The 25510-nt window shown below is 56.4% G+C and overlaps 1 protein-coding gene across 3 annotated transcripts in view; it reads left to right on the forward strand.

The window, feature by feature from the left end:
• The window catches only part of SARDH (sarcosine dehydrogenase), a 59668-nt gene that overhangs the window by 8804 nt on the left and 25354 nt on the right, over nt 1–25510 (forward strand). For all 3 annotated transcript variants that reach the window (XM_025859514.2, XM_073889905.1, XM_073889904.1), the window contains 9 exons: nt 5059–5163; nt 6279–6408; nt 8964–9050; nt 9287–9377; nt 12515–12656; nt 15876–15959; nt 18194–18307; nt 23271–23409; nt 25312–25425. In XM_025859514.2, coding sequence (XP_025715299.1) covers nt 5059–5163; nt 6279–6408; nt 8964–9050; nt 9287–9377; nt 12515–12656; nt 15876–15959; nt 18194–18307; nt 23271–23409; nt 25312–25425 — 1006 coding nt within the window. The remainder of the gene's footprint in view (nt 1–5058; nt 5164–6278; nt 6409–8963; nt 9051–9286; nt 9378–12514; nt 12657–15875; nt 15960–18193; nt 18308–23270; nt 23410–25311; nt 25426–25510) is intronic.

Consider the following 25510-nt stretch of genomic DNA (forward strand, 5'->3'; position numbering starts at 1 on the left):
CTGTAGGGTGGGCTTCTGCATGGAGATGGCAGGAAGAGTGCCTTGAGGACGCCCCGGTCACTCCAAGGCAGCTCAGTGTGCTGGGGCCTGGGAGCTAGAACGAGAGTCAGAGGCTTCCCCCGCCACCAGGTGTCCCCACTGTCCTGCTCTACAGAACTCCAGAGTCTTTTGTTTTGTCTTGTTTTTAGAGTAGTAGTGACAATAGGGGTAATGATATCACTGTTTTTTATTTCTGAAATGCTCGGTTACTGAGAACTTCCTCCGTGCTCCTTACAACAATCCCTCATCGCAGACATTCCTATTCCAGTTCTGCGGGGGAGCTGGACGACTAGGAGACTGGAGTGGGAGGGAGGGGCATCGGCCAGGTTATCCCTTTTGGCCTCTGTTTGTCCTCAGAGATGGGGCAGAGGAGTCACATCTAGTGTGCCCATCTCCAGGGTAAGTCGTCCAAGAGAGAAGGCAGTTCCTCCAGTGCCAAAGAGCAATAGGGGATGTGGTCTTTCCCCACTTCTGCTCAGTTTCTAAAATGATTTTGGTTTTGTTTATTGGTTAGATCAGTAGTCAGTGTTCGCAATATAATGTCAGTGTAAATATTGTTAACTCCTGAGCAAATAGCATCCAACTTTTGTGTTTCCTGGAGTTATTCATTGTTTTCCAGTTGCTCAGTTTTCTATGTAACTGTCACTAATTACCTCTGTCTGTCTATCTATCTGTCTATCTATCAACATTACCTTCATCCCCCAAATCCCATACTCATTATCAGTCACTCCCCATTTCCCATCCTACCCCCAACCTTAGATAACCACTAATCTGATTTCTGTCTCTATGGATTTTCCTATTCTGGACATTTAATAAAATGAAATTGCACCATATATGGCCTTTTGGGTCTGACTTCTTTCACTCAGTATGACATTTTCAAAGTTCATCCATGTGGTACATTATCAGAATTTCATTCCTTTTAATGACTAAATGGTATTCTTTTTTAATGGCTAAATATTCTACTGTAGATCACATTTTATTTATCCAGTCATCTGTTGATCGACATTTGAGTTGTTTCCACTTTTAATAATTCTGCTGTGAACATTCATGGACACATTTCTGTGTGGGCGTGTCTTAATTTTTCTTGGGTAGATATCTTGGAGTAGAATTGCTGAGTCATATAGTAACTATGTTTATCTGTTTGAGGAACTGTCAGACTGTTTTTAAAGCACAGGCGCTGTTTTGCATTCCCCCCCTCGGTGCGGAGGGGTCTGACTCCTCCATAGCCCCTCAGCACCGCTTCTGATTCTCTTGGATCCGAGCCATCCTAGTGGGTGTGAAGTGGGGAGTATCTCATTGGGGTTTGAGTTGCATTTCCCCACCGGCTGATGACGTGGAGCATCTTCTCATGTGCTCATTGGCCATTTGTACATCTTCTCTGGAGAAATGTCTATGCAGGTACCTTGCTCATTTTAAATTAGGTTGTTGGTCTTTTTATGGAGTTATAAGAGTTCTTGTTATATTTGGGTTATTTTGGGGTCTTACCAGATTTATGCCTGGCACATATTTTTTCCCGTTCTGTGGGTTGTCTTTTCCCTTTCTTGTTGATGTTATCGGCAGCACAAAAGGTCTTAATTCTGGTGAAGTCCAACTTATGGATTGTTTCTTTTTCTGCTTGCGCTTCTGGTATCATATTTCAGAAGGGTATTTCCTACAGTCCTTTTCCAAGGCCACAAAGATTGACTAGCATATTTTCTTCCAAGAATTTTATACTTTTAGCTCTTATTCTTAGATCTGTGACCCATTGTGACTAAGGTTTGTGCATGGTGTGAGGAAGGGCTCCAGCTTCCTTCCTTGTGTGTGGCCATCCAGCTGCGTGTTGAAGATCGTTGCTTCCCCCTCTCCATGGCCTTGGCTTCCTTGTGGGAAATCAGTGGACCATAAATATGAGGGCTTATTTCTGGACTGTCAGCTGGATTCCAGTGATCTATATGTATATCCTGTGTTAGTGCCCCCCCCCGTCTTGATTACAGTAGTTTTGTAGTGAGTCTTGAAATGGGGAGGCATGAGTCTCCCAGCTTTGTTCTTCTCTTTCAAGATTGTTTTAAATGTTCTGGGTCCTTTGCATTTCTGTATGAATTTTAGGATCACTTCGTCTATTTCTGCCAAGAAGCCAGCTGTGATTTTAATGGGGATTGTGTGGAATCTGGATCAATTTGGAGAGCATTGTCATCTTAGCACTAGTCAAGTCTTCATTTTATAAACATGGGATGTCTTTCCATTCATTTAGGTCTTCTGCAGTTTCTTTCAAAAATATTGCCAACTGTTTAGAGTACAAGTTTTGTACTTCTTTTGTTAAATTTGTTCGTGAGTATTTAAAAATACTGATGATTGATGGGGGTGCCTGAGTGGCTCAGTCCGTTAAGCGTCTGCCTTCAGCTCGGGTCATGATCTCAGGGTCCTGGGATCGGGCCCCACATCGGACTCTGTGCTCAGCAGGGAATTTGTTTCTCCCTCTTATCCCTGCTTGGGCTCGTGCATGCTCTCTCTCTCTCTCTTAAATAAATAAATAAATAAATAAATAAATAAATAAATAAATAAATAAAATATTTTTAAAAATTCCTTTTGATGGTGTAAGTGGAGTTATTAATTTCATTTTTGATTGTCCATCATTAGTGAAATGAAAAACAAAACAATAGTGTTTATTTGTCTGTTGTACATTGACCTTGTATCTTGCTGCCTTGTTGAACTATTTTGTTAGTTGTAATAGTTTTTTAGTGGGTTCCTAGAATTTTCTATATGCAGGGTCATGTCATCTGCAAATAGAGATCGTTTTACTCCTTCTTTTCCAAGGTTGATGCCTTTTATTACTTTTTCTTGCCTAATTCCCGTAATGGCCAGAAACTCCAGTACCATGCTGGGTAGAAGTGCTGAGAGTAGACATCCTTCTGTTGCCCTAATCTTAGAGGAAAAGCTGAAAATAAGTATGTTTCAGCTGTGGGTGTTTCTTAGATACCCTTTGTCAGGAAGTTTCCTTCTACTTCTAGATTGTTAAGTGTTTTTGTCATGAAAGGTGTTGGAAATACTTTCTCTGCGTCTATTGAAATGATGGATTTTCATCCTACTCTGTTGATATGGTATATTACATAGATTTGTTTACCAGATATCAAACCAACCTTGCATTCCTGGGATAAATCTCATCAAGTCATGGCATATAATCCTCTTATCTGTTGCTGGATTCAGTTTGCTAGTATTTTGTTGAGGATATGTGCATTTATATTCTGTCACATTTTCCTCCCGAACATTTCAACATGTCTGTCCTATCAACTACCTCTCAAGAATTTGTTCTGCACAACTCTGCACAACAGGGAAATCATATACGTCTGTAAGTCCCATTCCCCTCCCCTGGAGGAACCCTCCTGCTGTTCTGATCTCTGTTCTAGGTGGATTGCCTCATGGCCTCTGCTCGGCTGTGACCCTGGGGCCTTCTTCACTCCTCTTCTGTTTGGATCCATGGTGTGTGCTCTGGTTGCTTATTGAGAAGGGGCAGGTGGTGGGTAAATATTTTCATGTTCATCGATGTCTGAAATAATCTTTATTCTTTCCTTCCACTTGATTGATGGATTGACTGGGTCAGAATTCTCCATCTAAAACTGTCTGTCAGGATTTTGAAGACTTGGCTCCAGGTCCTCTGGCCTCCAGGAATGCTGTGCCATTCTTCAGGACCCACCTGTTCCTCTGGTGTTCTGATGTTTCACCCCAGTGTGGCCTCTGTGCCGGCCTGTCCATTCACAGGGCATGGTGGGCCCTTGTGGGCCCTCATGGGCCCTTTAATATGGAGATTTGTGATGTTTAATCTGAGAAATTGTCCTGGATTGCTGCTCTGATGTTCCTCTACTCCATTTCCTCTGTCTTTCTGGAACTCCTATAAGGTGGATGTTGGACCTTTAGGGCTGCCTTGTGATTCCCTTATTTTTTTCCTTTCCTGATTGCAATTTCTTCATCTTTTTTAGCCTCATATCTAGAAGATGGGCTTATCTGACCCTTCTGTTGCATTTTTCATTTTGATAATCATCTCTCATTTTGAGACCTCTTGATCTGGGATTGTTCCTTTTCCATGACCCCTTGTTTGATGGACCCAGTCTTGTCATATCTCTGAAGTTCCTGGTGTGGGTTTTAAGGGGAAGTTTCTGCAGGCCGGCTGGAAGCTTGGAGAGGGAGGACAGGAGGGCATCTTGCAGGGGATGAGGGTGAGCCATCCTCTTTGGTGAGGGCCCCGGTGTCCACATCTGGAGCCTTCCGCAGGCCACTTCATGTCTCCACAGTAGAGTCCCCGGGCTGCTGTAGAGGGGGGAATGGCAGTCCAACCCTCACCACCCCTGAGCCTGGAGCCTGTGAGAACCCACTTCTCCAGACCTCGGGGCTGTCCCCAGGCCAGGCTCTGGGCTGTGCTGGGTGCGGATGGAGAAGATCTGGGTTCCCTGCTGTGAAGAGACCCTGGCCTGTCTTTCTGTTCACACACATACTCTTTCTCACTCACACACGTGCACACTTACACACACATGCATGTACACACACACACTCACATTCACACATGTGCACACACACTCACACCCACCCACACCATGCACTCTGCCCACCAGGCCCCTGCAGAGGGAGCTGGGTTGCCATAAGCCAGGACTCTACAGTTTGGAGGGGACGGGGAGGGTGCAAACTGGTCTGACTTGTGCATTTTCCCCTCCCCAAGCCCGAGCTGGGGTGCTGGCCTTCACTCTGCATCCTGCAGTGTGGCTTGAGATCTCTGTGTGCTCTTGGCTCTCCATGGTTCTCTTAGATTTGTGGCTTATCCCTCGTCCCTCCCTTCTTCCTTCCTCTCCTTCTTACAGCTTTGCCGCTGTTTTATGGGGTTGAGGGAAGGAGAGACTTGAGTGGTGGGGGGGTTATCCACAGTGTAAACTGAGACCCCGGGTCCACTCTGTGCTCAAGGTTCTACAACAGGGAGGAGGTGCCATGGGCCACTGGGGGCCTGTGACCCCCAAGCCCTGGCTGACCCTGAGGCCTCTTTGCTCTGCCTTCCAGAACATGCCCAATGTCCGCGACCATGATGCCTCGGTCTACCTCCGCCTCCAAGGGGATGCCTTGTCTGTGGGCGGCTATGAGACCAACCCCATCTTCTGGGAGGAGGTGAGACACTGAGGGATCGAGGGGGTGGTTCGAGGCCACATCTCAGTGTGGTGAAGCCTTCTTCCAGAAAACCCACCCTCCCGAAGCTCCTCAGGTGTACCCCCGAAAGGGCAGGGCCCTTGGCCCCAGAAGGGTCTCACTCATTTTTCTCTGAACCGGGCACACAGGTAGATCCAGAGCTGGGGCAGGGAGAGGGCTGGCCTCACAACATTGATAGAGGCTGCAGAATGTAAAATAATGGCTTTGGAAGACCAAAACACAAAAGCCCTGTGTCCGCAGCAGACAACCCCGCGGCCCCGCCCCCGTGGCAGCGGCATCTCCCCCAGGCCTGGCTGCTTCCCCAGCAGCTTCGTGGGCTGCCTGAGGTCCGGCAGCCCCCTCGGCCCCCGCGAGCCTGCCCGGGCCACCCTCGCTCCTGGGTTCATGGAGAAGTGGAATGACTGAGTGACAACTTTGGGTCAGATACTGTTTTACTTCCTGGGGGCAGGGAGAGACCAACATAAAAGTCCCTGTCCCGGGGTGCCTTTATTTAGGTGGGGGAGACCCACAATAAACAAAGAAGTCATGGGGATCTGTGTGCTGAATGGAGCCGGCAGGTTAGGAAGAAGCCCGGTAAGAGTGGCGTGGAGGGATGTCCTTCACTCTGTGGTCAGGCAGGGCCCCCCCGGGGAGCTGACGGCAGAGCAGAGTCCTGCAGAGTGAACAGGTGGGCGAGGAACTGCCTCAGGTGGGGGTGAAGGCCCTGAGGTCAGGTCAAGCTTGTCCTTCTCAAAGAACTGAAGGAAGGTCGGCGCGGCCATGGGTCAGTGGTGGACGTGGACAGGGCCTGCTCTTGTAGGGCTTGGTGGGCCACAGAGAGTCACGGGGAGCCACGGGGGGCTTGGGAGCAAGAGAGGGCCTGGTCTGACTTAGGACAATGGGTGGAAGGAGGCGGGGAGACCGGGTGACCAGGGAGAGGCCACCACAACAATCCAGCGCAGAGTAGGTGGGCCTGGGCGAGCGCAGGGAAGGGGAGTGGAGGGGTTGGTGGAGGAGGCCTGACTCGGGGCGGGTTGGCCGGGCTCAGCTCCTGCGGGGCCGAGGTCACAGGGCCGCGCCCCCGCCTGCCTCCCCAGGTGTCAGACAAGTTTGCCTTTGGCCTCTTCGACCTGGACTGGGATGTGTTCAGCCCGCACATCGAAGGTGCCATCAACCGCGTTCCTGTGCTGGAGAAGACAGGGGTCAAGTCCACGGTCTGCGGCCCTGGTGAGTGGGGAGGCTGGGAGCTGGGGTGGGCGTCCCAGGGTCCTTCCGGCTGAGAAGTGCATCTGACCTGCCGCCCCTGCTGCGTACAGGCGGGAGACGCACCACCCCCATCGTGGCTCCAGCAGAACCACGCATGCGGTATCCGCCCCCCCTTCTTTCCCGGCGCGCACGGGGTCTTTTTCATCCTCAGTCAAGACAGAAAATGGGTAGGGCCAGCCTCGGCCCACATCAGGGCTGGGGAGAGAGGCCCGAAAGATACAGTGTTGTCCAAAGGGGAAAGTTTGTGTCTGAGACTCTGAGTTCCCTGTGCCTCAGTGTCCTCATCTGGGAAATGGGTGACAGAGCACCTACTCAGCAGGCGTGGAGCAAGGGGCGGGGGGAAGCCACACGTTAGGTGCAGGGCATGGCTGGGCCAGCAAACTGCCGTGAGTCTCCCGAGGAGAAGGGGTCACCACTCAGAGAGCGAGAGGCAGGCCGGGACAGGAGAGGGGCTGGTTCTGATGCCAGGGGCCCATGGCCTGCAGGGGTCCAGCCCTCTCTCCCCCGTGCACTTGGCATTGACACGGCCACCAGCCGGGGCTGCTTTAATCTGTTCGGCTCTCAGGAAGCCCAGCTGTGGTGAGCAGGATGGAAGCGCCCTTGATCACTGGACTCAGGGACCCGGGCGTGGGCCGTGGGCCGAAGACTCACTGCCCCCCCCCCCATGCTTCCCCAGGCTTGTGAGGGGCTGGCAGTGAGAAGCACAGGCCTGAGACAATCCCAGGGGTGCGAGTCACCCAGGAGCATCCTCTGTTTAATTAGACCGGGGAGTCACTGCTCCCACGAAGCCCTATCTGGGGGCGAGGTGCCTGTGAGGACATCTTGTGTCTGGTTTCCTGCCTGGGAGGGAGGGTTCGTGGGGAAATCAGCCTCTCTCCTTGCCAGGGAGGACAAGCACGGTCAACAGCCTTTGGCTTCCAGAACAGAACTCGGAAGTCCCAGGCCCCCTTGACTCCGGGGAATCTGGGGGCGGGCAGAGCTCCCATTCTGGGCCCTGGAGGTCACCGCCAAGGTGGGGGCCCCTGTCTGTGCAGCCCAAACGTCCCGTCATCCTGCATCCTTGTGTTGCTCAGGCTTGAGTCATTTGTTAAACATTCAAGAGACTCTCATCCCCCAGTACTCTCTCCTCACTTGCCCTGTGAGGCTGTTCTCAGCTTCCCATCCACCCGCCTGCAGCCCGAGCCGGAAACATCCCCAGCTCTGCCCAAGTGCTCACGGCATGAGCGCACGGGCCTGGGGAAGCTCCCGTCCTGATGCTCACTGTCCTCTCTGAACTGCCTCCTCCACCCTCCCTCAGCCACCCCGAGTCTTTCTGACCTCTGGGGTGTCCCCCTCTCCAGCTGTTTGGAAGTTTCCCCCAGGCCCCTCAGAGGCCGCCCGCCCCCCCCCCCCCCAGGTCAGGCCTGCTCCCCCTGCAGCAGGGAGCAAGTTGCACAGAGGTTAAGAACTCAAGCTCAGGGCCAGGCAGTCCTGAGCGGTGCTCCCGCTTCCATGGCTCACTAGCAGGGGGCCCGGGATAGAGGAGACCCCGTGTCACATGGTCTCATCTTTACCCCAGGGGACCACAGTGCCTGCCGGGAAGGGCTATTAGGAGTCCCTCACCACCCCCTCCTCCCACTCTGTTTTCTTACTTTGCTTATTTGTGTATTTACTGTATCTTTCGCTCCCCCGTCAGCTCCCTGAGGGGTGGGACTGGTCTCGTTCAGAGCCGAGCCTGGGGTGCATACACATGGGCTGCAAGTATTTGCAGATGGGCTAACTCACAGCCCTGGAAGTAAGTGCCATGATCCCAATGTTACAGATGAGGACACTAAGGCTCAGAGAGGTGAAGTGACTGGCCCAAGGTCACACAGCTAGGAAGGGGTAAAGCAGGGTTCAGACCCAGGATTGGGGCTGCAAAGCTCAGCTCTTTATAATGACATCCGAGGGTTCCCTGCCATCCCTGCCCTGGCCTCTGGGGGTGACCCGCCAGCAGCAGACAGAAGCAAAAGCCCCTGTCTCTCTCCCAAAGAACTTAGGATCATTCCTTCATTCAGTGAACATTTATCAAGCACCTATTGTGTGCTGGGCCCTGTGCTAGGCCTTGAGACACGGTGGTGAGCGAAGCCCAGTCCCTGCCCTCACGGTTCTCCTGGTCCAGTGGGCAAGGATGACCCGCAGGGACACAGCAGGAAGGTGGCGCAGTGAGGGAGAGCTTCTCGCTGTGATGGGGGCGTGGGGAAAGGCCCCTCACCAGCAGGAGAATGGCGATAGTCGTGAGGCAAACCTGGACCCTGCAAAGCAGAACCCGCTCCCAGCTGGGTGTTTCTGGCCGCAAATGCTCAGGAGCTGAGAAATGTGGTGGGGGCAGTTAGGGAGGCTCCCTGGGAGATGTGGCATTGAGCTGAGTCGTGAGGATGGGGAAGGTCTGGATGAAGGAGGCACCTGCAGACCCTGCTCCAATCACTGCACTCTCGGGAGACCCTGCCCTGGGTGCATGTGGCCTGGAGGGAGCTTGAGGCCCCCCTTCCTTCCAGAGTCCTTCACGCCTGACCACAAGCCCCTGATGGGGGAGGCGCCTGAACTCCGAGGATTCTACCTGGGCTGTGGTTTCAACAGTGCAGGTGAGTGCGAGGGGCCGCCACCTTGCACCTCCGCCCCCCCAGAGCTCCCCCAGGCAGAGTGGGGGTGGCTCCTGGTGGGGGGCGGAGCAGAGGAGGCCTGCAGGGAGGGGTGAGGTCCTGTTAGCAGGCACGCAGAACCCCAGGTGTGAGATCCAGGGCTTGGGGGGTGATGCCGGCTGTGGACACGGGGTGGGGGCTCTGGGGCAGACGGCAGACCTCTGCTCCACTCTTGCCAGGGATGATGCTGGGTGGCGGCTGTGGGCAGGAGCTGGCCCACTGGATTGTCCAAGGGCGCCCAGAGAAGGACATGTACAGCTATGACATCAGGTGAGTGTGCGCTGGGTCCTGTGCCCAGGGATCCGGTGGCATGGGGGACATGGCAAAGGGCTGTTTGGAAAGGAGGCCTTCCCTGGAATCCAGAGGGCTTCTTGGAAGAGGTGCCGGCAGGGGCGGTGCTGCAGGGGCCTGGGTTTGGCAGATCCACGGCCCTTGACAGCTTCCAGGCTTCCTTGTGCCACAGCGTCCTGCCCGACCCTCTGGATAGCTCCAGGATCAGCAGCGGGATCACATCATCCCAGTTTGCAGACGGGGAGCCTGCAGCCTGGGGAGCAGGAGGGACCGCACACGTTGCCCAGGGAGTGAGGCCGAGTTGGTTATTGTTAGTACGGGGGTGGAGGCTGGGCGTCAGGCAGCCCTGAGCGATGATGCCATCACTCACTTCCGGGGTGACCGGAATGAGTCGGACCCAATGCCGAGCCATTCCCTCACTGTGACCCCTGGGTCATGACGCTGTGTGCTGCCAATGTTGGGAGCAGCACATGTGTCTGGGTGGTAAAATGCTCTGGAGCCCGTCTGCAAGAAGCGCACACAGACCTGAGCCGAGGTGGAGGGGAGCTGACGTCAGAGCTGGGGTGGGGGGGGGTGTCCTGGTCTCCACCGCCCTCTGCCGGCGGGGCTGGGGTCTGCAGGCAACAGCTTGGAGGGGCGCCCCTGTGGGTGTCCGGCCCGCTCCCCTGTTACTGCTCCCGGCAGACAGCCTCCCTGGGGGGACCCCAGCGGCCCAGTAGGGACTGGTCCAGCTTGTGCCCCCCTCCTCTGCTAACCTTGCCCCTTCCTGGCCTGATGAGGACATTACACCCACTGAGGGGGGGATGTCTGGCCCCCACAGAGGCAGGCAGACAGACAGACAAGACACTGAGATTCCCCGACTGCCACCCCCTCCATGGCGCCTGGCACAACAGTCTCCTCTGTGGCTGCCTCAGAGCCCGTCTGGGGCTGCGCCCACGCGCTCCCGAGAGAGGAATGTTCCAGAAATGATAGCTGCAAGGGGCCTCGGGGATGGGCCAGTCCAAGCCCCTCCTGCTACAGATAGTGAGAGGAGGCGCCGGTGGGGGAAGCCGCCTGTCTGCAGTCGCTCAGGGCGTGAGCCGGAGCGAGCAGGGACAGACCTTCTGGCCTCCCTGGTGGGCGAGGGCTTCAGCCCTGGAACAGACCCACCCCCCCCAGGGCTCACCCTGGGCCTCAGGGGGCAGCTTCCCGGTGCCACAGTGTCCACGGCTGCAGGACGAGGCTGGCCTGCCTACACCCCTCCTGGGCTGAGGGAGACCCTGCAGGGAGGGCACGCACAGTCCTGGATTCAGCAGGCAGCTTAGGTCTGGGCTGGCGGAGGCCCCAACCCAGTTGGGAAGCGGTCTGGGCCTCCCTCTGTCGGCTGCCTTCCCTGGCAGGAGCATCTTGTGGGCTGGTTTATGGCTCTGTGGGCTGGGGGTCACAGGTCAGGAGGCAGAGGGTACGGGGAGGGAGCCCCTAAGAGCTGGGGCCTGGTGGGTAGAGGTGGGGGCAGTGAACTAGCCCACCCACCCTCGTGGCTCAGGCAGATGGTATTCCCATCTGTGAAATGGGAGCAGTGAGCCACCACCTCTCAGGGGCGTGCGTCTGAAGCTCGTACATGCTTCGCCCAGTGCCTAGCCTGGGCAGGGTCTGGAGTGCAGGCTGTGATTTTTAGTGCAAGTCCTCGGGGTCCGAGTAAGTGGGGAGGAGGAGTCATTCCTTCTTTGAGTGAGGAGGGTGGCTCAACCCTAGCCCTGGCTTTGGCCCTGGCCGCAGGCCCCCTGCCTGCCTGCTCATGGGTGGAGCGCTGCAGTTGGGTCTGCCTGGCCACAGGCAGGGGTCCGTCCCCCTGCTGATCCCCGGCCATGCTCTGGCTGAACCTGAGCCCACGGGCCCGCCATGTGCACACGGGCACAGATCTGAGCAGAGGGGGTGGCGGTGCTGGCCAGTGGGGCACCTGCTGGAGGGGCCGTGTCTGTCGGTGTCGGGATCACCCGGGCCTGCCCTGGGTCCAGCTTCCTCTTCTGTCCCAGGGGGCCTGAGGAAGGAAATACAGCTCTCTCCCACTCCCCAGCCGCCCGACCCTGGTCCCCACCAGGACTCACACTCTCAAAGCCGCTAGGAAGGTCCCATCTCCCATCCCAGGAGAATCATGTCAGCTCCTAGTGACGGGGTGGGGGGGGGAGTCTGACCGGAGGGGCCATCAGCCGAGGACAGACCTCCTAGCCTCCTTCCTCCCCACCTCAGCCCCCCCAAAGCTTGCCGCGCATTTCCGAACTCCACACCCCAGCCCACTGCTTCTCCAGGAACCCTCCCCAGACCCCTTGGCCCAGCTCCATGGCTCCTTCTCTTGCAGCATGTCCCAGAAGCTCCTGGCTCCGTGTGGCCCAGCAAAGGGCAGGCTGGGTTTCCTTTCGTGTGAAACAAGTCAAACCAGGGGTGGCAGGGGGTGAACAGCGAGGGGTGCTCAGACCCAGGCCTGCACTGGAAAGGAGCTCCGGAGAGCCTCGATATTACTAGTGATGATATCTGCAGTAATAAGCTCACTCCTATAGCTCCAACCCTGCCCCAGTCGGGCCGTCGTGCTTGCTAGAACTATGTGCAAAGTAAGAGTCAGTTAGCCCCGATGAGGCTCGGACAGGAATCACCGAGGATGAAACAGAGATGAAGACATAGCTGGTGAGGAGGTGGGCCTGGAGGAGGCGTGAGGCGCCAGCAGGTGCACAGTGAGGAAGGGGACAGCCGGGGCAGCTGGTCCAGGCTGGGGCTCTGAGAGTGGGTTTGTGTGTGGGAGGGGCTGGGGGCCCGGCACAGGTGGGCCGGCAGCCATGCAGTCGGCTCGGGTGGCCGTGACTGTCCGCGGAGACCAGATGGACAAGCTGCTGGGAGGCTGCGGCCGCTGTACGCACAGGAAGGCTGGCGGGGAGGGCCGCGTGTGGTGGGCGGGGGTCGCAGTGAGGAGGCTGAGCTGCCCAAGGCCCCCTGGTGCGAGAGTAGAACAGGACCCCCTCCTGAACCCACGCCTCAGGGAGGACTCTGGCGGAGGGATGAGGGTCCAGTTTTGCCCTGGGTCCTTGGCCAGCCCTCCCTTAACAGGCCCCCAAGGCAGTGACTGGCCCCTCCATCTGCAACAGGCGCTTCCATCCCTTGCTCACGGACCACCGCCACTGGATTCGTGAGCGCAGCCACGAGTCCTATGCCAAGAACTACTCGGTTGTCTTCCCCCACGACGAGCCCCTGGCAGGGCGCAACATGAGGACCGACCCCCTGCATGAGGTACCACACCCTGACAAGCGCGGTGACCCTCAGGACGCCCAGGGTACTGGGGTGACAGAAGGGCGTGCAGCACCGCACTCCTGGGCAGGCAAGGCGATGAGGGGGCTCAGTCATACCCAGGGTCTTCCTAATAGAACGTGCTCAGAATCCTCCCTGACTGCTGGTGGCAGGGCTCCTGAGTGGCAGGTGCGTCAGCAGGGGTGAACATCAGCGGGTGCGCAGCAGCAGGTCGCACATCATAGGAGGGCATAGCCACAGAGCAGCATGCCGAGGAGACGTGCTCCTGCTGGGGGAGCCTGCTTCGGCGGCCTTTCCTCCCTGGCCAGCTTCTACCTGTACGATGAAACCCACTGTCAGATGCCCTTCCCGGGGCCTGGCCCTGAGCACTCTCGCAGGGCCCCCACAACCCGGGCACCCGCCCTGTGCCCCCAGCCCGTGCTTGCTTTGCTTCTCTAGGGCCCTGGGCACAGATGCTGTGCCCTCGTGTCTCCGGTTCCTGAGCACTGAGCCCAGAGCCTGACTCTTAATACGTGTTCAGGGAACGTTTGTTGAATGGGTGGATGAAGGGAGAAGCAGGAGAGCAGGCTCATGGAGCAGGCCGCATGAAGCTGAATAAAGGAACCTCCTTCATCTGGGACTCCAGTGCCTGGACCCCAGAGGGACCCCGTGTCCCCTGCACCTCCTGGGGAGAGGCCCAAAGATGTCAGTGGGTCCCAGGCTGCCCTGCCTCTTAGCTCAGCTTAGGGGGCCAGCGAGGGTCTCGGGCCCCACAAGGCCTCCTGCTCTCCCCAGCCTGCCGGGGTCTTTATTCACCCTGCACGGACCCTGACGGCTCCGCGGCCTCCCCGGCAAACACGGGGCTTGCTTGGCTGGCCGTGGAAGGAGAGGGGCTCAGAAGGACCACTCAGAAGTGCACAGCTTTACCCAAAGGGCACGCGGCAGGTGCGGGAGCACCCCCTGCCCAGAGAGAAATCTGAATTCACCCACGCTTCCGCTTTCCCACATCATCAGCCCTGCTCATTGATGCCTCCCGACCATGGATTGTTTAGAGGAGCCTACGCCCCGCTATTTTCCCTCCTAAGGAAGGTGGCTTCTCCCCAGGTCCACTCGCCTCCATCACTCACTGCGGGGTGATCTTTTGTGTCCTCAGTTGCTGCCCCCTTGGATGTCCAAGGAGGACATTTCTGGGGCGTCACCATTTGGCAGTGTGACCTTGGCCCCTTCTCTGCCTGCTCAGGGTCTGGGTGGTCCACGGGAGGCAACAGGGGCAGCCTGTCCACAGCCTCGGGCTTGCCCACGGACACAGGGCCCTTCCAAACGTGAGAGTGGAGATTATCTTTTTTTCCCCAAACCAAATTTATTTTCAAAGAAATCTGCCACTCTGGGACTTCATTGCGTCCATGTGATATTGTGACTTAGAATAAGAAAGAGGTATAGTCTTTGTCCGGTTCCGAGTCCGGCATGAAGTTCTGAACCCTTGGAACTTCCTCAGTGATGAGAGCCATAAAGGTGCCTTTTGTTATGTTAATGGCATGACTTTGGGCCCAACCTAAGGATGGAGGTTGCATGCCAGCGATCCCAGCTGGATGCTGCATGATTAGGGGACAGGAACTTTCAGTCCCACCCCTGGCCTCTGGGGAGGGAGAGGGGCTGCAGGCTGATTCAGTCAGTCGTGCCTATGTACTGAAGCCTTCCTAAAAACCCCAAAGGAGAGGTGCAGAGAGCTTCCAGGCTGGGGAGTGCGTGGAGATTTGGGCAGAGTGGCACTCGGAGGGGCCCGGAAGCCCCCTGCCCTTCGCCACACCTGGCCCGACGCCCCTCTTGCATCTGGCTGTCCCTGAGCTCTAACCTGCTGCAAACCCCCGGCGATCCAGCGCGTAAAACCACTCTCGACGTCTTGTGAGCTGCTCTAGCAAATCAGGCCGCCCGAGGAGGGGTCCTGACCCACAGCTGTTCGGTCAGGAGTGCCAGTAACAGCCCGGAGTGGGGGGTGGGGGCGGCCCCGTGGGACCAGGCCCCCAACCCAGGGACTCTGATAACGTCCCGGGGTAGACAGTGTCAGAATGGAGCCGGATTCTTGGACACGGTCCTGGTGTCTGAGAATTGCTTGGTGTTGCGGGGGCGGTCCCCGCACACGGGCACGTGTGAATTGGGCCCAGGAAACCAATATAGTCTGTTACATTTTTGTCTTGTGGCAAAGTACACATAACATAAAATTTGCCATTTTAACCATGTTAAAGCACACAATTCAGGGAGATTTAAGGACATTCAGGATGCTGTGTGACCATCACCACCACCTAATGGAGACCCTGCACCCATGATGCAGGGCTTCCCCATTCTCCCCAATGCACGCCCTGCCTAGAAAAACCACCCATGGGTTTTTCTGTCTCTGTGGATTTGCCTGTTCTGGACATTTCATGTGAGTGGAGCCGTGCAACACGTGACCTTCCTCCCCGCAGCCTGTTGTGTTTGAGGCTGGCCCGTGGTGCATCCCGGGTCAGAACTCCATTGCTCTTGACAGCCGGACCCTGCTCCACCGTGCGGGTTCGCCACACTTGGTTACCTGACCCATCGTCAGCCGGTGGACACTTGGGTGGTTTCCACCTGCCAGCTGCTGTGAATATGGGTGTGCAGAGACCCACTGTGTCCCTATTGTCGCTTCTCTTGGGGCATGAGGGGGACCTCGGAAGGAGATTGCTGGTCTGTCCCAGCAGCGGACAACGCAGCACAGTGCGGGGGGCGGGGCAGGGAGGCTGAGACTCTAGAAACTCATTTCTCCCAGTTCTGGAGACTGGGAGGCCCAGAGCCAGGTGCCCGCTGCCCGGCTCCAGGTGAGGGCCCTCTGCCTGGCTGCTGGAGGGCTGCCGTCCTGTGTCTGTAAGCCCTCCTGGCATCAGGGCCCCACCCGTGACCTCACTCCACCCTAACCCCCTCTTCACGGGCCCCATCTCCAAATGCGGTCCCACTGGGGGTTAGGGCTTCAACATAGGAATTTGGGGTCCGCAATTCTGTCCCAGCAGAAGGTATCTCAGTAGGTTGGGGATTCTTGGAATGGGGCAGGGGGAGCTGGGGGCGGGGCTCTGGGGCAGGCAGGGGATCCTGGCTCTCAGCACGAGGACCTCTTTGCCCTCTGCTCCCTGGGGGGGGGGGTCACTCATTGCCCTGCATGGGGGTAGTCTGGCCCGGCCTGAAGGGTGCTTGTTCCCCACCCCTACCCAGGAGCTACTTGCACAAGGCTGTGTGTTCCAGGAGCGACAGGGCTGGGAGCGGCCCGGATGGTTTACTCCCCAAGGCACAGCTCCGGTGAGTAGGCACCCGGGCCTGGCCCCCCTCCGTGCCCGTCCCCCACCCCACCCGCCCCTGCTGCCCAAGGTGGGGCCTGTGGGACGGTGAATCATCTTGTGTGCAGGAAGGCTGAGCCCCCTGCAGATCTGCCCGTGAGCACGGAACCCCTCCCCTGCAGATGTCCCCGGGGCTGTCAATCACTGCCTCAGCAGCCAGGCCTTCCAGGGCTCGGAGAAGCCCCGGGGTCCCTGGGAAAGCTGGTGTTCCACAGTGCGGAGGCCGCGCACAAGACACCCCCCCCCCCACCCCGCCCGTGTGTAGGAGAAATTAGTGCATCTTCTCATAATTTTGTTCGTATATTTTTGGCAACTGCAACTGTTATTTTATGTTAGTAGGCGGATTTAGCACCAAATTAGGCATTCCATGTTAGTTTGTAAGTTGGGATTTCATAGCCTCCTGGCCCCTGGGTGCCCTCCTGGGGGCTCCCCAACCCCCCCTCCCCCGAGTGCCTCCCATGGGCCCGGGGTTGTCAGAAAAGAACCCAAACCATCCTGCTTGTGAAACTCGGGGGCTGGGGTCTGCTGGAGCAGGCACTGTGATGCTTTCAGCCCAGTCGGGGGGATAGTATTGGATCCAGATTTGTGCGAACTGAAATCCCTCTCCGCTGCTGTGTTTTACCAGTCCCCTTCCTGCGCATCCACCTCCCATCTCCATAGCAACCCTCGGCCCAAGGCCAGTCCTAGGGCATCCGGGGGCAAGCGAGGCAGAAGTCAGAGCTCACTAATGCCCAGAGGTCCGTGTCCTCAGGCTCCTTGGTCCTGGCCCCTTCCCCAATCGGCCTATGGAGACCCTTGCTCTCCACCCAGGAGCGCGGAGCTCCCCTGGAGGTCCTACTCAGTGGAAGTACAGACGAACTCATGAGGGTGGAGGAGGCAGGCTCTCGAAGACACTAGGGGCAGCAGCCTGTGCCTCGGAGGCTGAGAGGCTGGGGCCACCAGGGGATAGGATGGGCCTTGAGCAGAGCCCGCTGCATCACAGCTGGCTTGTCCCCGGAAGCCCCTGTCCCCTGGAACCCACGGGAGAGCGGAAGACACTGGAGCAGAGATCGGGAACGTTCCCTTGGGCTGGAAATGCGCAGGCTCTGCACCCTCTCCCCTGGGAGCCATCCTGGGTGTCTAGCGCACGGGGTGATAAGACGTCCCCCAAATCCCAGATGCCCGGCCAGGCTGCAGCGAGCTGGAATGTCCCTTCTGGGGTCTCAGGGGCCAGTGGGAGCCGCGCCTGCAGGGCAGGGGGAGGACTATCTGCAGAGGCCCCTCCCAGATGCCAGGGCTTGAGTGGGGCTCGGGGCAGCAGAGTGGCCCAGCGCAGTCAGAACCTCACCCTCGGCTCTTGCCTGGGAAGGAGGCTGGTCAGGGCTGGCCGGGCTGCAAGGTGACAGTTGACTGGCTCCCTCAGAAGCAGCAGAGGTGGGGAAGGGCCTCTTGGCTTGTGGGCCTCTCCGCGCCGCTGACAGGTGCAGGACGGGCCAAGGCAAATGGCAGTGGAGGAACCGGCCTCTGGGGCCCACCCGCCACCAGGTCCATGCCAGGCCTGTCAGGTCCTTGCCTGTGACCTAGGGCAAGCTTTAACCTCTCTACCTCAGTTTCCCATCTGTAGAAAGGATCTCCCTCCCTAGAAGCTTGAGGCCCTCGAGCAGGGCGTGGTCCTGATTGCCATGGCAATGGCATTGGGCCCCCAGCCCCGTCACCCTGGTCCTCAGTGGGCTGGTGCCGGGGTCTTATCCTGCTGCCTTAGCCTTGCCTCAAAAGCCCTGATGGTGACCCTGATGTCCCTGGTGACGCCCCCCCCCCCCGGCTTGCCTCCCCATCGGCCCCGTCTCTCCCTTCCCTGAGTCCACCCAACTTCTCCATCCTCCTGGGCCCCAACCAGCACAGGCCAGACTCTCTCCTGGCACCGGCTCTCAGACGCACCGCCACCACGGCCATTACGGTGTCATCTGTGCAAGGGGTTATGGACGGCCTGAGCCCCGTCCCTCCGCTGCCCCTGCAGGCACAACACACCCCTCCAGAGGGCAGCTCGGTGAGGCTGGACCAGATCGTCTGCTCCATCTCTGCCTCTGCGGGCCCAGCTCCGTGCCCGCCAAGCCGCACGTGTGTGTGTGCGCGCGTGCATGTGTGCATGTGGGGAGGGACAGAGGGACCGAGGGAAGGGAGGAGCAGGAGGACCGTGACAAGCGTGTCTTCTCCCAGGTTCTGCAGTACGACTACTACGGGGCCTATGGAAACCAGGCACACGGAGACCATGCCTACGGCCGCCTGCTTGGGGACGAGTACACGTTCGACTTCCCACCGCACCATGACGTGGTCAGTGCCGAGTCCCCTTCCCCCATCCCTGGTGGAGCCAGAGGCTCTTCGGGCTCCATCCTGTCCACCCCCGTGCTGGACTGACTCCGTTTTGAGGAGGAATCTGTGATGTGTTCCCGCCCTCCTCTGTACCAGGGCTTGGCCAGCGGTTAGGCCTGAGGGCAGTATTACTGCTCCCTGTGGCCGGGTGGGCTGGGGCTGGCTCTGTGGCTCCAGGCCAGGCGCTGCCCCTCTCTGAGCCTCCATCCCTCCTGCCCTGGAGCTGTTCTGAGGCGAGCTTGTGTGAGACCCTGTGAGTGACTAGCTCCTTCCTCCAGGCCCAGTGTGGTGGGCTTTTTACCTGTGGCTCTCGCAGAGCAGATCCGGGACACAGAGATCCCAGACCGGCCCCTCCAGGGCATAAGCAGCGGAGGGTCTGTGGTCTGGGGTTTGCTTGTGGCCGCTCTGGCTCCGGAAGTGGGCAGGTGAGGCTGGTCAGACAGCAACCCCAGCCACTCATTGCCCCGGCCCGAGTGCCTGGCTCCCAACTCCTGCCAGGGTGGGGGTGACAGTGGGGCCTGGCCACCCACTGCAGTCTGCACCACGCAGAGATGTTCTCATGGGCAGTATCTACAGGAAACAACACCAGCTTCCACGCGGGGTGGCCCAGCCATTTGGTAAAGGGATTACCCAGGAGAACATGGCCCAGCCTGTGTCCTTGTGGCTGCCCCAGGAGAGGGAATGCGGCCTTGGCCGCCCCCTGATGTGGGCGTGAAGTTAAGGCCTCCACCTGTGGGTGCCCGGCCCAGGGCGGCCTGGGAAGCAGTCACGAGGAGGAAGGCAGCCAGCCAGCTTCCTGGGTGTGTGGCCTCTGAAGTCGCCTGCGCTGGGATTAACACTGCTGTCGCCACCTTGAAACTCTTCATACTTTTGGAACCAGGGTCCGCGGTTCCATTTTGCACTGGGCCTCACAAATGCTGCAGGTGGTCCCGTGATCTCCCCCAAGCTTGCTCTCCTGGTGAAGGCACCGGAGAAGGGGCTTGGGAAATGGAAGCAGAAGGCGCATGCGTCCGGAAGCTCCCGGAGTCCCTGGCGCTGCCTCTTGGGGCGTGAAGGGGGCTCCGTCTGGCACTTCAGCACCCGCACCGCCGAGGGCCGGCAGGACGTCTGGCCCTCGGGGACGTGGGAGCTCAGAGGGGATGCCAACTTGGCTTGGTGGCTTCATCCAGCCTCCACAAACACGTCTGAACAGTCCCGAAGCATGAAACACGCACTTGTTCTCGGCGTTGGCAACCTCCCCAGCCCGGGGAGACGAGAGTCAGCCTGGAGACTGTTTTGGGTTTTGCTCTGCAGCCCCAGCAGCGTTAGCGAGGGTCCCGCAGCGCCTGACGGGTCGCAGGAGCTCCACAGAGGGGAGTGGTGTCTGCAGAGGGGTGGAGGCGCGGCATCGGGGGCTCGGGAGTGGTGCAGCCCGGGTAGGGTGCCAGCCCTCCCGGGGAAGCCCGATCGGGGCCTTGGCCGGTTTCCCTGGTGTAAATACACTCTCCACTCACTCCGATACACCCACGCGGCGCCGCTGGATGTGGAGCTGGGCGAGACGCACAACGCTAGACAGACCTGGCCCCGGGCACGTCTGTGGTCTTCCCACTGGGGAGCCCCCGTCCCCCTGCCGCCAACCTTGTCCCCTCCCCAGATCTTGGAGGGCACTTAGCCTGCGCTGAGGTGGCTCGCGGCAGTTTCCTTGTCAGGGATGGTGGACGGACCGCAGGGTGGGAGGAGGTGACACAGGTCCCTGACCCACAGTGAGTGCTTGGTGGGGATATAGCTTTGCTGCTATGGTTTTCTCTTCTGTCATAACAATAAAGTTGGCACCTGTGCTTGGCAGCTGGGTGATGGGTTCAGAGCAAAGAAGCAGAAGTGAGGTGATGGAACACCAAGGAGAAAAACACACGGGTGGCACGGGGCTTGGGGGACCTGGCTGGGGCATCTGTAGACCACCAGCAGGGCTGTTGGGCTCTCTTTTTAAAGAAACAGAACAGCTTTATTGAGATAGAATTCACATACCATACAGCCCATCCCTTTCAAGTGTACAATTCCATGTTTGTTAGTGGACTCCTGGGCAGAGCACTGTCCCCACCATCGGATGCTAGAACACTTCTGTCTACCTGCAGAAGAAATCCCGGCCCGCTAGCCACCACCCCCTGCCCCCCACTCTCTCCCCACCGTGTCCCCACCCACGGGCGGCCACTAAGCTACTTCTGTCCCTACAGATTCACCTCGCTGGGACATTTCAGAGCAGGGGACTCATAACAGTGCGCTGTCTTTCGTGACTGGCTTCTTTCACCCAGCACAGTATTTTCAAGGTCCATCCACGTTCTAGGGCGTATCTGTGTGTCACGACTCCATCTTCTGAGAGTATTCCATTACACGGATATACTGCAGTGTGTCCGGTCATCTGTGGATGGACACCCGAGCTGTGTCCACATTTCAGCTGCTGTAAATAGTGTCGCTACGATCGTGTGTGGACTGGGGTCTGTGTGCACCTAGGTTTTCATTTCTCATGGGTAGATACTAGCAGTGTTGGTGTACTAAGGTTTGTATATGGTGTGAGGAAGGGCTCCAACTTCCTTCCTTGCATGTGGCCGTCCAGCTTTGTCAGTACCATGTTTTGAAGATTGTTGCTTCCCCCCACCTTGCCATGGCCTTGGCATTCTTGTGGGGAATCAGTGGACCATAAACATGAGGGCTTATTTCTGGACTGTCAACCAGATTCCAGTGATCTATAGGTATATTCTGTGTTAGTGCCCCCTGTCTTGATTGCAGTAGTTTTGTAGTGAATCTTTAAGTTGGGAAGTGTGAGTTTCCCAGCTTTGTTCTTTTTTCTCAAAATTGTTTTAAGTGTTCTGCGTCCCTTGCATTTCTGTATGCATTTTAGGATCGGTTTGTCAATTTCTGCCAAGAAGCCAGCTGCAGTTTTAATGGGGATTGTGTGGAATCTGGATCAATTTGGAGAGCATTGCCATCTTAGCACTAGTCAAGTCTTCATTATGTAAACATGGGATGTCTTTCCATTCATTTAGGTCTTCTGCTGTTTCTTTCAAAAAATATTTGCCAAGTGTTTAGAGTACAAGTTTTGCACTTCTTTTGTTAAATTTATTCTTGAGTATCTATACATTCTTTTTGATGGTGTTAAGTGGAATCATTTTCTTAATTTCATTTTTGATTGTCCACCGTCAGTGAAATGAAAAACAAAACAATAGTTTTTATTTGTCTGTTGTACATTGACCTTGTATCCTGCTGTCTTGTTGAACTATTTTGTTAGTTGTAATAGTTTTTTAGTGGGTTCCTAGGATTTTCTATATGCAGGATCATGTCATCTGCAAATAGAGGTCATTTTATTCGTCTTTTCCAAGCTTTATGCTGTTTATTACTTTTTCTTGCCTAATCGCTGCCCTGGTTAGAACCTCCAGTACGCTGCTGAGTAGCAGAGCAAACAGCTGTCTTGTTTCTGATCTTAGGAGGAACATTTTCAGTCTTTCCCTGCTATAGTAAAACGTCAGCTGTGGAATTTTTGCACATGCTTTTAATCAGGTCTAGGAAGTTCCTTCCTATTCCTAGTTTATTGAATATTTTTATGATGAAAGGTGTTGGATTCTATCAGATACTTTCTCGGCATTTATAGGGATGATCACATAGTTTCTGTTTGGGGTTCTGTTAGTATGGTGCATTCCATCAGTTGATCCGGGGATGCCCAACCAACCTCCCATTCCCAGGAGAAATCCGTCTTGATCATGGTGTGTATTCCTTTTTACGTGTTGTTGGATTTGGTTCGCTAGTATTTTGCTGAGGGCATTTGTATGTATTTTCATGAGGGATAGCGGCCTCCTTTTCTTGCGAGTCTTTGGTGGTCTTTGTCTGATTTTGGCAGCAGGGTGATGCTGGCCTCATGGAACAAGTATTTCCTACTCTTCTAGTCTTTTGAGTTTTGCAAAGACTTGGTGTTAATTCTTCTTCTAATGTTTGATAGAATTCACCAGCGAAGGCTTCTGGGTCAGGGATTTTCTTTATAGGGAGTTTTAAATTACTAACCCAATCTCTTTTTGTTATGGATCTATTCAGATTTTCTATTTCTTCTTTAGCTTTAGTTACTTGTGTCTTTCTAGGAATTTGTCCATTTCCTGTCTCACGTGTTGTCGGATGGGTACGTGTGGTATCCCCTTAGAATCCTTTTATTTCTGTAGGGTGGGTGATGTTCCCTCTTTCGGTCCCGATTTAGAACTTTTGAGTCCTCTCTCTCGTTTTCTTTGTGCGTCTAACTGAAGGTCTGTCAATTTTGTTGATCCTTTCAAAGAACCAACTTTCCTTTGCTGGCTGTCTCAACTTTTCTATTCCCTATTTCATTTATCTCCATTCTAGTCCTTATCATGTCTTTCCTTCTGCTTGTTCTGGCTTTAATTCACTCTTTTTCCAGTTTTCTCCAAGGGGGAAGCTGAGGCATCAGTCTGAGAACTTCTTCTCCATGGAGGCATTGGCAGGTGTGAGGTCACTGGGAGCACGGCCCTGACTTCGTTCCCTCCATTTCCATGTACCACATTTCCACGGACATCCTTCTCCAAGAATTTTCCAATTCCCCTGTGAATGTTTGCTTTGATCCTTTGGTTATTCAGGAGTGTGCGGGTTAATGTCACTTACATGTGAACTCTCTAATTTTCCTCCTACGATTGACTCCTAATGAAATTCCATTATGGTCCAAGAACATGCTGTGTGTGTTCTTAATCCTTTTGAATGTACTGCCTTTTTTATGGTGTGTGAGCTGCCCTGGAGAGCGTTCCCTGTGCTTGAGAAGAATGCGCACGGTGTGCTCCAGCTGGGAGGGGGAAGGGGGCCTCAGAGCAGGTGTGCGGCAAAGAGCCCAGCACCCCATGCTCCAGAGGAGGCACATCTCAGAGCCCTCATGGCATCCCTCCTCCCTGGAACTTTTCAGATCAAGAAGGAGTGTCTGGCCTGCAGAGGGGCCGCTGCTGTGTTCAACATGTCCTACTTCGGCAAGTTCTACCTGGTGGGCTTGGATGCGAGGAAGGCTGCCGACTGGCTCTTCTCTGCTGATGTCAGCCGACCCCCTGGTATGACCTCCAGAGGACCATGCTCCTTTTCCACTCCAGTGCCAGGAAGAACTCCATGGGCACAGCCCTGGGTACCCACCCTGGCAAGCTGACTCCGTCCACTCTGGGCTCCTCTAGCTCGTGGCTCTGCCCCTGAGGCTGGCCCCCATGCCCCTGCATCTAGACCTTTCTGCCCTCATTGCCAAGTCCCAGCCCTTAGGACCCCAGCACCTTCCTCCATCCCTCCTCCTGCCCTTCCTTCTCCTCCTCCCTCCCTCCTTCTCCTTTACGTTGTTCCAGAAAGGATACAAGGCAGCAGGCCTTCGGTACATGTCTCCTGAGACTGTGGAGCCCATATAGTTACCCCCATAGGAATGCTCTCCCCAAACAGGGTTTCCAGAATTGAATGAAAATACAGGACGCTCAGATAAATTTGAGTCTCAAGTGAAGAAGGAACAATGTTTTTGTATAGGTGTGTCCCATGTAATATTTGGGATATTCATCTCCTTTTTTATTACCCACCCTCCACCCACCTGTCCATCCACCTAAAAAAACTCACCCATCCCCATCTGTATCAGTGCCCTGGGGCCGCTGTAACAAAGCACCACAAACTGGGTGGCTTTAAACGATCAAAACATATTCTTTATATGTTATACAATTCCAGAGGCTAGAAGTTCATAAGCAAGGAGGCAGCAGGGCTGTGCTCTCTCTTGAGACCACGCGTAGGACACTCAGCAGCCTCTCCAGCTCCTGGTGGGGCCGACAGTCCTCAGGGTTCCTTGGCTGTGGCTCCATCCCTGTAGTCTTCACCCTGATGTCACACAGGCTTCTTTCTCCCTGCATCATCTTCTTCTTCTGCGGACACCAGTCATACTGGGTTAGGGCCCACCATAATGACCATCTTAACGTGATTACATCTGCAAAGCCCTATTTCCAAATAAGGTCACGTTCGTGGGGTTGGGACGTCAACCTATCATTTGGGGGGGACACAATTCAGCCCACTACACCATTTCCCCAGCCAACCAACCCAGCTGCCCACTTACCCACGCACCCACACACCCTCTGCTCACCTCCTCTTAAACCTCCTGCCGATCCACACGCTGCCATCTGCCCCCAACCCCGCCCAGCACCCCTCCATCCACTTTCCCCTTCACCCCCTCTTCATTCATCCATCTGTATGGTCATTTACTCAACAGACGTCAGGAGCCTCTGCTCAGCCAGCACAGGCACGCCAGAGTGAGTGAGACAGGATCCCTGCCTCCTAAGAACTTTCCAGCATGGTGGTGGGTGTGTGGGAGGGCGGGATGAGGGGAGGGAACCCAACCGAGAAGGTTCTGGCCTGCGTGGAGTTTGTGTTTCTGGTGGGGAGCAGGGGTGGTGGGACAAGTTTGCCTCGCTGGCCACGGAGTCCTTCGGGGTGGCTTCGGGGGCAGGGAGGGCGTGGGGGGCCCTCCCTCCTGCCACTGCTGGTGCAGGAGTCAGGAATGCAGTGGGCTCAGCGAGAGCACGTGTGCGCCCGCCCCTTCCTTCTCCCGGCGCTCACACGGAGCCTTTACCCTCAGGCAGAGGCAGGGGATGAACGGGGCTGGCCGGGTCCTCCAGGATCTCAGGGTGTGGACAGACCACCGTATGGGCAGACGGGCCAGGAGGAGACTGTTAGAACCGCTGGGATGGAAAAGAGTGGAACTATGGAGGGTCCCAGCTTGAGGCATTTCAAGAAGAAAGAAGCTCCACTCTTGATCCTTCCTCCTCAGGGGATGGCAGCGCTGGGGGACCTGCCCATCCCTCTCTGGGCCACAGGATCGTGGTGGCATCACTGTGCGGAGACACCTTTTGAGAGCACCCTGTCACGCTGTCACGCGGTTCTGCAGACTCGCGTGTGCTCAGCGGCTCACATGCTCTGGATCTTCCTCCTGCCCCCAGGCTCGACGGTGTACACCTGCATGCTGAACCACAGGGGTGGCACCGAAAGTGACCTGACTGTCAGCCGCCTGGCCCCCAGCCCCCAGGCCTCTGCCCTGGCCCCTGCCTTTGAAGGTAAGCGATGCCCCGCGGGCTGAGCCGTGCTGTGGCCCGTAGCTGCTGTTGGCGGGCCGGACAGGGAGGGGGTGCGGGCGGCTCC

Source organism: Callorhinus ursinus, unplaced genomic scaffold (assembly GCF_003265705.2).
Source record: "Callorhinus ursinus isolate GAN/ISIS: 27379988/994484 unplaced genomic scaffold, GSC_fseal_2.0 scaffold122, whole genome shotgun sequence".
Taxonomy (NCBI): domain Eukaryota; kingdom Metazoa; phylum Chordata; class Mammalia; order Carnivora; family Otariidae; genus Callorhinus; species Callorhinus ursinus.